Source organism: Anabrus simplex, chromosome 8 (genome assembly GCF_040414725.1).
Source record: "Anabrus simplex isolate iqAnaSimp1 chromosome 8, ASM4041472v1, whole genome shotgun sequence".
NCBI lineage: Eukaryota > Metazoa > Arthropoda > Insecta > Orthoptera > Tettigoniidae > Anabrus > Anabrus simplex.
This window is the reverse complement of record NC_090272.1, coordinates 134,121,502-134,133,806: the sequence shown is the minus strand read 5'-3', so window position 1 is coordinate 134,133,806 and position 12,305 is coordinate 134,121,502. Positions and strand designations below refer to the sequence as shown.

At 40.6% G+C, this 12,305-nt stretch overlaps 1 protein-coding gene across 1 annotated transcript in view; it reads right to left on the bottom strand.

Moving 5' to 3' along the window:
• The window catches only part of LOC136879339 (sodium- and chloride-dependent GABA transporter 2), a 157,912-nt gene that overhangs the window by 73,152 nt on the left and 72,455 nt on the right, over positions 1-12,305 (bottom strand). Inside the window, exon 2 of the mRNA XM_067153156.2 lies at positions 4,864-4,998. Coding sequence (XP_067009257.2) covers positions 4,864-4,998 — 135 coding nt within the window. The remainder of the gene's footprint in view (positions 1-4,863; positions 4,999-12,305) is intronic.

Below are 12,305 nucleotides of genomic sequence, written 5' to 3'. Positions count from 1 at the left end.
GTCTCGCATTAAACTATAATTTAGATAAACTAGAAATACTAGAAAGGCGAATCATGAGGAAAATATTAGGCCCACAAAACACAGCAGAAGGTTGGAAATTACGAAGTAATGCTGAAATATATAAAAAAATAGAAAATATATCAAATGTAATGAGGAAAAGGAGACTTATGTTTTTTGGACATTTATATCGAATGCAAGATAGTAGATTAACCAGTAAGATTTTCAGATATTTGTGGGGTAAGAAATCAACGACAAGCTGGGTCAATGAAGTAAGAAAGGATTTAGAAAAAATAATATAACAACAGAAGAAATAAATAATAGAGAAGGCTTTCGGGAAAAAGTATTGAAAATAGAAGGATTCCAAGGTAGGAAAGTAAAAAAGACAGGTTCAAAGTGGTCTGAAGATAGAAAGAAGAAACATAGTGAACAGATGAAAGCGTACTGGAAGAAAAGGAAAGAACAAAGAAGAAGGAACTGAAATTGGCACGTGGTCCTCTGGTGGCCCATTCGAAAGAAGAATAATAATAACAATCTATATATTTAAAAATATAAAAATGGCTTTTTCCAGTTCGTCTCGCCGTTCTATTGGACGATTTGCTTTATTATTTTGGTTTTATTTCTCTCCGGAATTACTTGCTGGTGAATCATTAGGCATTGTCCGACTCGTTGGCTGAACGGTCAGCGTACTGGCCTTCGGTTCAGAGGGTCTCGGGTTCGATTCCCGGCCGGGTCGGGGATTTTAACCTTAATTGGTTAATTCCAATGGCCCGGGGGCTGGGTGTATGTGTTGTCTTCATCATCATTTCATCCTCATCATGACACGTAGGTCGCCTACAGGCGTCAAATAGAAAGACCTGCACCTGGCGAGCCGAACCCGTCCTGGGATATCCCGGCACTAAAAAAAGCCATACGACATTTCATTTCATTTCATTAGGCATTGACAGGTCTCAACTTTGAGTAATACTAAAATCAAATCACTAAGTGACCACTCCAATAATTGCAGGCGAAGTCTTGTCCTAGCCCACAAAACGTTCTGTTCTCAGCGGGTTGCACACAGTTAACGTCAAGACATCGGCGAAGCTAAGCGATTAAAAATGACAGACTACTGTACGCAAACCTGCAATTTCAACCAAACTTGGTACACATATGACTTCATACATCTGGAAAGAAATACTGTTGGGGTAAGACACCCCTTTCAGCCGTTTGCTACTCTATCTACTGTACCGTACTATTAATTTCTCAATAGATCACGTAAGTGATCAGTCCATCCTCTGTGGGTGCGGGCGATAGAATAACACCCACGGTATCCCCTGCCTGTCTTAAGAGGGGACAAGAAGGGGCTCCAGGGGCTCTCAACTTGGGAGAGTGGTAGGCGAGCATGGGGCCCTTAGCTGAGTCCTGACATTGCTTCCACTTACTTGTGCCAGAGACCACACTTTTATCCATCCTAACCGACATCCCTCGGTGTCTTCTGACACCGACGGTATTAGAACACTCGAGGCCTACGAAGTCTTTCATTTTTACGCCCTTCGTGGCCCTTGTTCTTCTTTGGCCGATACCTTCATTTTTCGAAGTGTTGGACCCCTACCTTCTTTTCCCCTCTGATTAGTGTTAATAGAGGATGGTTGACTAGTTGTACTTCCTCTTAAAACAATTATCTCCACTATCACCACAATCACCACCAAATGATAATTTCAACTAAAACCACACTGTGAAATAGTGAGATACAGTTCGCTACTCTTGGTGGCATCAATAAAGTGAAGTACACCTCGTACTTTGTCTGCTATACTATATTACTAACATATTTTCAATATGACGTTAATAAAGTATTGCATACAGCTCGAACTGCAGCACGCTATTTAATAATGGGATACAGTTGGCTACTCAAGATGACCCCGGTGAGAGGAGCAGAAACGACCGCTTCACGGATGACCTGGTCGCCGCTACTTGACCAGCTCCGCTGAAGGTCAGTCTCGCCATTATTGATGAGTGACGGAGAACAGGTTGGCCTCTTCCTTGGTTACTGCGGGCCAGTTATAACAGCTTCTCAACGTATCATCTTTACGAGAGGACGGGGAATCTCATTGCGACTATACGCTCCAAGGTAACCTCGTACATACTTAAAAATAATGTCGAATTCACTATTTTTTTGTTTCTTTTCCTATGCAGTATAATTGAAAACACTTTTTTTTTCGATTTGCTTTACGTCGCACCTACACAAATAGGTCTTATGGCGACAGCGGGATAGGAAACGGCTAAGTATTTCCCCATTTTCACATCAGGTAAATGTTGAGGCTATACCTTGATCAAGATCCACTCCTTTACTCATATCATTTATATATATAAGAAAACATAAAGGTCCGATAATACTGCCTTGAGGAATTCCCCTCTTAGTGTTAATAGAGGATGGTTGACTAGTTGTACTTCCTCTTAAAAACCAATATCACTAATTTCAACTAAAACCACACTGTGAAATAGTGAGATACAGTTCGCTACTCTTGGTGGCATCAATAAGGTCAAGTACACCTCGTAGGCTACTTTGTCTGCTATACTATTACTAACATATTTTCAATATGACCTTAGTGGTAGCTTCCTTCCCATTCCTAGCCCTTTTTGTCCCATTCTCGCCATAAGACGACAGTACCGGTGGGACGTAAAGCAAATTGTAAAAAGAATTCTTTCGTACATTTCGTACATTGGCTTCAAACTTATCAACAGCTCATTCCAGAGAACTGAAAGGATTGTCAGAATTCGAAAAAGGTCCAATATCACCAATATCAAGCGCCAAAGGACTCATAAGGTGCATCTCGAAGTGACGGTGGCTGAGCGTAAAGAAAGTACAGACCAACAAAAATAACTGAAATTAAAGCTAATTTTGTTTATTTGATTCGAACACGGCGTATAATGGCAAACCATGAAAACGTGAGAAGAAACTACACCAGCCATTTCTTTGGCCAACACATTTACTGTGCTATTGTGGCTCGGAGCAGTTGATTTGAGATACTCACAGCAAGTTTACGTTTTGGTGATTTTTCAACACGCAATGCGGTGGAGTTCTGCATCAGCGTTCATGGTAGACAGAAGTGATCGAGAAGTCTTTCACGAGATATCATCGGAAGTTGCCAGGGTTTGTCTGCTTTGGTGGTTGGTGTGGCTAATAGTTTTTTTCCCTTTATTATTTGCAAGTCCTTTTGTTGTTCTATTATAAGGTTGCCTAGAGTTATCAGTGAATATGGTTTCCTGTAGTGAAGGCTTGGAACCTAAACTACCGGATATTTCGGAAGTACAAAGAAATATTTTAGAAGCTGAAGTAGTATCTGTGGATAATATACACGTCTTCAGTGAAAGTGATCAGAAAATCCAGGACGACACACTAAACTGTGGATAGTGAATTCGTACCTAAGTGGACACAGTGAATCGTATATTACTTTTGTGGAATCAATTCGAGAGAACAGGCAAGTGGGAAACTTACATCGGATGACTTTAGGACGAGTGTTCTATCAAAACAAAATCCCGGAAATCAAGTCAATAAAACGTAACGGCAGAAATAGGGTCGAAATAACCTTTTATTCAGGAAAAGCTGACAATTCGTTTTAAAAACACGATCTACTACTTAAAAGGAATTGAAAGCATTCATACCCTTCTATAGCGTACAGCGAATTGGTATCGTACGTGATGTAAACTTAGAACTCACCGAGGAGGAATTTAAAGAGTATATAAATTCTAAATTCACCTTGTGTTGTAATGAAAGTACAACGAATGAAAATCAAGAAACTTGTTGGGGGTAATATGTCCCAACAGTCACAGTAATAAACACCTTTGGGACACAAACCATACCCAGAAACGTAGGCCTAATCATTAACTTGTTTCTAGAAAACCAATCATTCATTTTTGAACTAGTTAAGTGCAACAAGTGCCAAAGATGTGAAAACACAATGAAAAGCTGTAGGATGGAAAATGTGCTCTAAAGCATGACACTAGGGAATGCACTCAATCTTTAAATGCATTCATTGTGCAGGGGCTCTACGTTGTGTTCAGGACATACGGAAACTCTCTAAAATGTTTGAAACTCTAATAGAACAAATGGGCACCAATAATCAATAATTGCGAGTGGCTATTTCTAGCCTGGTGCAACCCTTGTAAGGCAAACCCTCCGACGAAGGTGGAAGGCATCTGCCATTTATGGGAAACTGCATTTTAACTGTAGTGGAGGATAGTGTTGTGTATGGTTTGTGAGTTTCAGGGATGTTCGAGACAGTGCAGATGCCTAGCTCCCAAGCCAGGAGAATTAAACATTCTAAGGTTAAAATCTCCGGCGCTGCTGGGAATCGAATCCGGAGCCCTCAGAACCGAAGGCGACTACGCTGACCATTTATCCATGGTGCAGGACCCAACATACAATGGCGGCGCACGATAAAGTTGACAAAGGTGAAGTTTTAAATATGTTAGATAATAACGACGTGTGGCCTCGGATGAGACCTGGTGCAGGTCTTTCTAGTTGACGCCGAAAAGGCGATCTGCGTGTCTGCGAGGATGGGGCTTTACTTATGATGAATTCTAAAGACGGCTCGCACACTCAGTCCCGTAAATCTTCAGTCGGGAATACCCCCTCTGCAAGTTCGTAAACCGATCTGGAGTGCGCGTACTTGAAGTCACCAGTGGTACGGTAGCTTTCGCGGCTTCTTAGGTGTGAAGGTCATTTATGGCCAATTTTTCCATTATCTTCAGTACAGTTAAGCATATAATGGCAACTCAAGAAAGCAAGCCTTTAAGACCCCATGTTCTGCTTCCAAGTCAAACTGAGCAAACCTGCTCACATTCAATAAAACGTTGATGATCCATTCAACACTGCTGAACACTTACCTTGAAATATAGGTGCCATGCGGTAGAAGGCGGTATTGGGTCCTTGGCCGGTGTACTGTCCCATGACCAACTCCAAGAAGAATATAGGCAACCCCATGGTGAATAACATAATGATATATGGTACCAAGAACGCTCCTGCAAACAAAATGAAAAGCATACAATTTATTTATTTATTTATTTATTTATTTATTTATTTATTTATTTATTTATTTATTTATTTATTTATTTATTTATTTACTACATATATCAATGTAGACGTAACTTTCAGCGTTCAGTCTGCTATCCTCTACGAATTAACTAGGGCTCTCTAAAATCCTCTAATTGCAGCTAGCTCCGTAGCCTTGTTTAGTTCTCACCACTTTTCATTAAACCATCAAAAACTTGGTCTAGCCATTGTCACGTTGGTCTCCCTATGTTTCTCTTACCCTCCATGACCGAGTCGTCTAGGTAACCTATCCTCTTCCATTCGCCTCACACGACTCCTACATCAAAGCCAGTTTATGCGCACAGCTCCATCCAGAAACTTCATTCATAACTCAGCTTTTATCTCCTCGTTCCGGTACCCTCCTGGAATTGTTCCGATCGGTTTGTACCAGCTTTCATTCTCGCTGGCGTCATGTTTGTTACTTCTGACTTATGAATAAATTATACTGAGTCCACCCAGCTTTCACTCCTATGCATCAAAGTCGGTCTGAAAATACGAAAATGAAAACCTAGAACCTATTTTCCAGTCAGTGACCGGGTCAGGGATGGAATGAATGAAGCCCCATCTTGCGGCGAGGATAGGAATGGTGCCGGCTGCCGAGGCCTGTCGCAGTCCTCTTGGGCAATGATTTAATTGACTGACAGATGAAATGAAATGATAATGGAGAGTGTTGCTGGAATGAAAGATAACAGGGAAAACCGGAGTACCGGGAGAAAAACCTGTCCCGCCTCCGCTTTGTCCAGAACAAATCTCACACGGAGTGACTGGGATTTAAACCACGGAACCCAGCGGTAAGAGAGGCCGACGCGCTGCCGCCTGAGCCACGGAGGCTCCTGGTCTGAAAACAATCCGATGTAAATATAGTTAAATGCGAAATGACTTCTTCCTTACAGAATACTGTTGATCACAACTGCAAACTCACTGCATTATCTTTCTCGCACCAAGATTTAATTTTACTTACTATACTACTATCCTGGGAGAATACACATCCTAAATACTTGAATGATTCACCTGTTCCAGTTTTGTATTATTTATTTATTTATTTATTTATTTATTTATTTATTTATTTATTTATTTATTTATTTATTTATTTATTTAATTTTGAGCTGTTTTGAACATCGTTGATACTTTGATACTCTGATAGGCCTCCTGTTGTGTGAGGTTGAGTTTAGGTCTGGAGTTTCAAGAGAAAAGTTGAGAACCGATAGTAATGCAGGTCAATAGTTACCGTTAAGAACAGAATTTGTGGTAGAATTGGGAGAGGTGCCTCGCTAGGGGCTTTACGTCGCACCGACACAGACAGGTCTTATGGCGACGATGGGATAGGAAAGGGCTAGGTGTGGGAAGGAAGCGGCCGTGGCCTCAATTAAGGTACAGCCCCAACATTTGCCTTGTGCGAAAATGGGAAACCACGGAAAACTATCTTCAGAGCTGCCGACAGTGAGGTTCGAACCCACTATCTCTTGGATGCAAGCTCACAGCTGCGCGACCCTACCCGCACGGCCAACTCGCCCGGTAGAGGTGCCTCGAAACTGTTTGAAACGTGTATTCAAAATTATTCCTGAAAATGTTTATCGCCTAGGAAGATGTGCATTTTTGACTCCCCAGTCTTCCGTATACGCATATGTGTGGATTTCATGTATAGCCGTGGTAATTACTGTTGTATACGTAAATAAACCTACAGCTTATCATTTGAAGCCCTAACGATAACATACCGCCAGTCCTAAATCAGGCGTGGTACAATATATGTCTCAAAGAGATCGTAAATAAGTCAGCGATGAGAAACATAAAATATTTAGTATTATGACTCCATATTATCAACTCACGTCAATATACATTGTGTAAAACCTATGGAATCAAGCTTTACCAAGGATAAGCTCGAATATTTACATTAAAACTGCAACTTTTAATAACAGGACGATGGCGGCTACAAAAAAAAAAAAAAACTCCTGTTCAAACATCACTTTATCTTATCATCAGTTCAGCTATTGAAGAGCTCTTAGAATTCACGTGGCCCGGCTACTACACACCGTGACCACAACGTCACTTCCAGTATGTCAGAAAGTGTTGCCAACAGAATTCCGACAGATGTAGCTCTCTAAAATAATCTCTGCATTCATTTTATAGACTATACTAATCGAAAGAATAATATCTTGGGAAAGGACATGAGTTCGATTCCTCGTCATAAAGTCCAATGATTTAGAAAAGCTTCCATTTCTGGAATGTCTCATAACTCTAGGATTCACTAATCCTTTAACATGATTGCGTACCAAGGGATTAAGGCCGTTGAACATAAACCTAATTATTCTCAACTTGGTTTATGTTTTAATTTCAAATGGCTATTATTAATCTGGTGCAGGCCTTGTAAGGCAGACCCTCCGACGAGCGTAGGTGGCATGTGCCGTGTATAGGAAACTGCGTTTTAGTGTGGTGGAGGATAGTCTTGTGTGTGGAGTATAATTTGCAGGGTTGTTGGAAAGCGCCACTCAGTACAACTATTACTGTTTTAAGGGAAATATAATTAGGCAACCATACCCTCTTAACAATAATCAGAGGAAGAAATAGACTGCTAAAGGCGTGAACATGAAAGACTCGCTAAAGGTAGTGGCGCTGATCACTGTTTTAAGGGGAAGTACAACTGGACATCCATCCTCTATTAATACTAACCAGAGAGAAAATGGAAGAGGTCTGACACTTCGAAGAACGAGACTATCGGGGGAAAATGAAAACGGGCACGAAAGACCGAGACCTCGCAAAGAAGGAATAATTGCCTCAATGTCTGTCTGTTAAGTCTTCCGCCCGGGAGCTGGTTGAATCCTCAAACAGCACTATCGAAGGTTACAGTCGAACCTCGATATCACGAATCACCTCGGGAGCTGAAATGTCGAGATACAGAAAATGACCACCTTTGAGGTTTACATGTAATCGAATCAAGTGTAACAATGGCTTGATACTGTTATAAGTCATAAAACAAACTCGAAGTATTTTTCACTTTAATTTCAACACTTATTATAGCAAGTAGTGAGGAGAGAATACCTATAGTGGAGGAACATGTGTTTCACTCTCAAGCCTCCTTCTTTCCACATAGTTTTCAACAGCAGTTATTGTTGTAAAACATTTACATTCGAGACTGACTGTAGGTAGGATCAAAACGTAGTCAGTCCTCTTAACGCACGGTCTAGTGACGATCCAGGAGAGGGTTCACACAGCTCCAACTGCCTATGGTCAACTCACCAGGGGTGGACAGATAAGATATGCTCCAATACGTTATGGAACAATAACAAACAAACCTTAAATGTTGTATTGCACAGTTAATGTTGTACACATTTCCAGTTACAGAATACTTTCAGCATCTATGGAAGAAACGTTTGCTTTGAGAAATGGAGAAATTCTTGAAATCGAATTTCGAGTAATAGGGAAATAAATACACGTGAAGAATGGAACTGACGGCAGAGAAATTGAAATTATTTCGAGGTACTGGAAATTCGAGTAATGGAGGTTCGAGATATAGAGGTTCGATTGTATACGGTTAAAATAATAAAAACGCAAAAACTGATGGCGGTGCCATAATGAAGTGAACAAGGCGTGAGGAGGAGTGAGGTAGTTAGCCGCTGTTTTCCTCACTGAGCCATGAAGTGCTATTTCAGCACGACCAGCCCCATGAGTGGTATCTTCTATAATATCCAAGAGGCACATCCATGCTCCAAATGCCATTACTCAGCACCACTCATACCTCAACCGCTTCCTTTCTGCCACAGCCATAAATGAGGCTGAAATCACCCTTAAAATAATTACCATCACAACCACTGCCAACACCGTGTTTTACACGAACATACTTTGTCGAATCAAACTTCTACATTCATATCACTCTAGCTCGAGAAACGAATGTCAGTGCTGTCCGTACATCGTTACCAAATTATGGAACAGGCAATGTGTAAACCATGACAAAGGATTAATACTTTCATCATAACTATGACGGAGCTTTGTTACAAAAACTCGTCTTATCAGATGTACAGAGTGATACGTTAGGAATGATTTCATTTGAAGTAATCCGGTAGCATTCTTAACACAGCTTATCAGCTACCAGGTTCTTGAGGATTGCTGAACCTGTCAAATCGAGATTAAATACATATCCCTTTGTGAGATGAGAACAAAACACTTGAGCAAATAAATCGATGTTTGGATGAAATAATGACAATTGCGAGAAACTTGCGTCAGCAGTTACACATACCTATTTGGAAAAAAAAAATCAATATTCTACATACAGCAGAGCCATAGGTACTAAGGGCTACCAAGGCTATCGGTGAAACCTAAACCTCAAATGAGAACGATAGAATTCTAAAGCACATTATAATGAAAGCAAAGAGAAAAAAAACCTCGCACGTATTTCTGAGAGTAAGGCATCGGAGACTAATCTCGCAGCCCAGGCTCTGCGTCCGTCTTCCCTAGACCCACCTCACGCGGATTGCTGCTCAATGTCCGTGAGGTGCAGGGACCGGGGGATAGGTGCGCTAGGCTTCGCTCCGTCAGATCGCCACTGCTAACAACCATGCGTTACTCATCGTATATTCTTCCTCACCTCGTACTTTTGACTTAATTATGCAGATAACAGAGTGCTGGTATTTCACTCCCGTTTATCTCTACACCCTTGTAGGAAGACACTGCAGAGCTGCTGTTACAGGAGTAATATAGATTATTTTTCTAGGTTCAGGTTCAGTGTTCTCTTTTGTTGGTTGGAATCGAACCCATGATCATGGGTCGGACACCGCCGTTGATATCCCAAGGAAGCTAATAAACAAGTGAACGATGGGTACGACCACTGTACAATTCAAAATGTTTTAATAATAATAATAATAATAATAATAATAATAATAATAATAATAATAATAATAATACATGGCATCTGCATAGGCTTCGTGTAGACCTAATGAGGATAAAATGAATGGTGAAGAAGTCATAAACACCCAGTCTCCATGCCAGGGGAATTAACGGTACGAGAGGATTGATTCTGAGAACTGAACTGGGGTCATCGAAACAAAGACAAGCATTCTATCCATGTAGCCACAAAGCCGGACTTTAATTTGCTAAGAACTTTAATTTGCTAAACCTTGGGCTACCATCTTCACTGGTCAGATGTTGAGTATTGACAGTAGCAGAGGCCAGGGCAGTAGCTTGTGAAACAGCCTTGATAGCACAGCAGGCTTCTTCGTTGTCTATTGGCTGCAGCTCAAAACGCTCAAGGCTTGGCGTTCACTAAACCAACCATAGAAAAGGGGTAACCCAAGCCTAGTGGTAGCCCACGCCTTGATCCCAGCATACGCCACTGAGATACAGCAAAATATAGCAGCGTGATAATTAATTAGTATTTTTGGTCTTAGAATAACTCAGCACTTAGTAACTCACGACACATTTTAGGTCATATGACCGTATAAACTTCCATGACATGACTTCCGTACATCTTGAATGTTTTGCATTCTTTGGGAACTTCACTACTGTTACAAATTATCGAATAGAATAATTTAGGCTAGTAAGGTAGTCTATTCTTTTATTCTACCAGTAATTTGAAAGTTAATCGTATCCGTATCTGCAAAACACTTTTATGGTTTATAACAATGGCATGTTGCTAAGGAAAGGCATTCAACCTCACAAACAGCCTTACTATGGCAAGATGCAAGGCATCCGTATGAAACAAAAAGATAAGAGATCAAGAGCTTAGGCTTTCTAGATATTGAAAATGTAAAGAAATGAGAAATATCAAGTCAGAGTAGTTTAAGAGTAAAACAATCAGCCTTTCCACTACAGAATATTTCATCTTGATGAGTGTCCCAGGGAAAACATAGGTCGTAAGAACAACAGGTTTGAACTAAGTTTGTTCAATAGTTAAATTTTTAAGCGTACTAGAGTCGACCGTGGCATTACCCATCTCGATTTATTATTGAGGAAAAGTTAGAAAAGTAGAAATATCCACGGATATACAGTGTTTCCTTACACTGTTAGATGTTACAATGCACCTGGTTAAAGATTTTAAAAAAGTCATCCATACTAAGTGTCAGCAGACATTTACCTAAAACCAATAGATTCCGGGATCAAATAAATCCCTTGATAAGATAAATAATGATCCTTTTTCACCACAAGTAACATGGTTCTTCTTAAATTACATTGCAATTATAAATACCACATTCCAACTTCTCAAAAGACTGTCTATTCTCTGAAAATCAGAAAGTGATCTTTCCTCTTCCTGCTCCTACGTTACGAAACAGTTGATGATGCGTGGTCCTAGTGAGTAGCCATGACGAAACTCTCTTGACGTCACGAGAAATAGCTATATAAGTGTGCCTGTGAGGTCAGATAGACGTCTAATCCAAAGCTTGCTTGTTGGATACTCGAGTTCATAAAATGTTTATACGGGCGAGTTGGCCGTGCGGTTAGAGGCGTGCTGCTGTGAGCTTGCATCCGGGAGATAGTGGGTTCGAATCCCACTGTCGGCAGCCCTGAAAATGGTTTTCCGTGGTTTCCCATTTTCACACCAGGCAAATGCTGGGGCTGTACCTTAATTAAGGCCACGGCCGCTTCCTTCCAACTCCTAGACCTTTCCTATCCCATCGTCGCCATAAGACCTATCTGTGTCGGTGCGACGTAAAGCCAATGGCAACAAAAAATGTTTATATTGGTGTAATACGCTTGAAGTACGAAGATTCGTAAGTACCCCTTGGGGATAGCAAAAGATAAAGATTACACAAAAAAATAAAGTGTGTGCAAAATTCATGTTCACGAATATATTATTCCCTCATCCACGCTTGATCAAATTGTACTGGATACAAGAAACAGGTTTTTAACTTGTAGCCTATCTGACTAAATACTCAGGAACTTCCTACCTTTGCGCAAAGATTGTAAAGACTAAAACCGTTACCTCAAGTGAAGTAAATATAAATCGTCCACAATCAGTAGAACTGGTATATAACTCACATCCACAAGAGCTCAACAGCAACGGTTACGGTGATTATAATGTTTTCAAGAAATGATTCTCGTCGCCATAAGACCTATCTGTGTCGGTGCGATGTAAAACAAATAGCAAAAAAAAAAAAAAAAATGATTCTTTACGGTAGAATCTATGTGTATCCGCTCAACTTACAGACATACTCCAAGCATAATATTGCACCCATAAGCGTTACAAGGGCACAATATGGATCGGTAGATATAGTATGTAGTTACCGATTACTGTCACACATGTATAGAT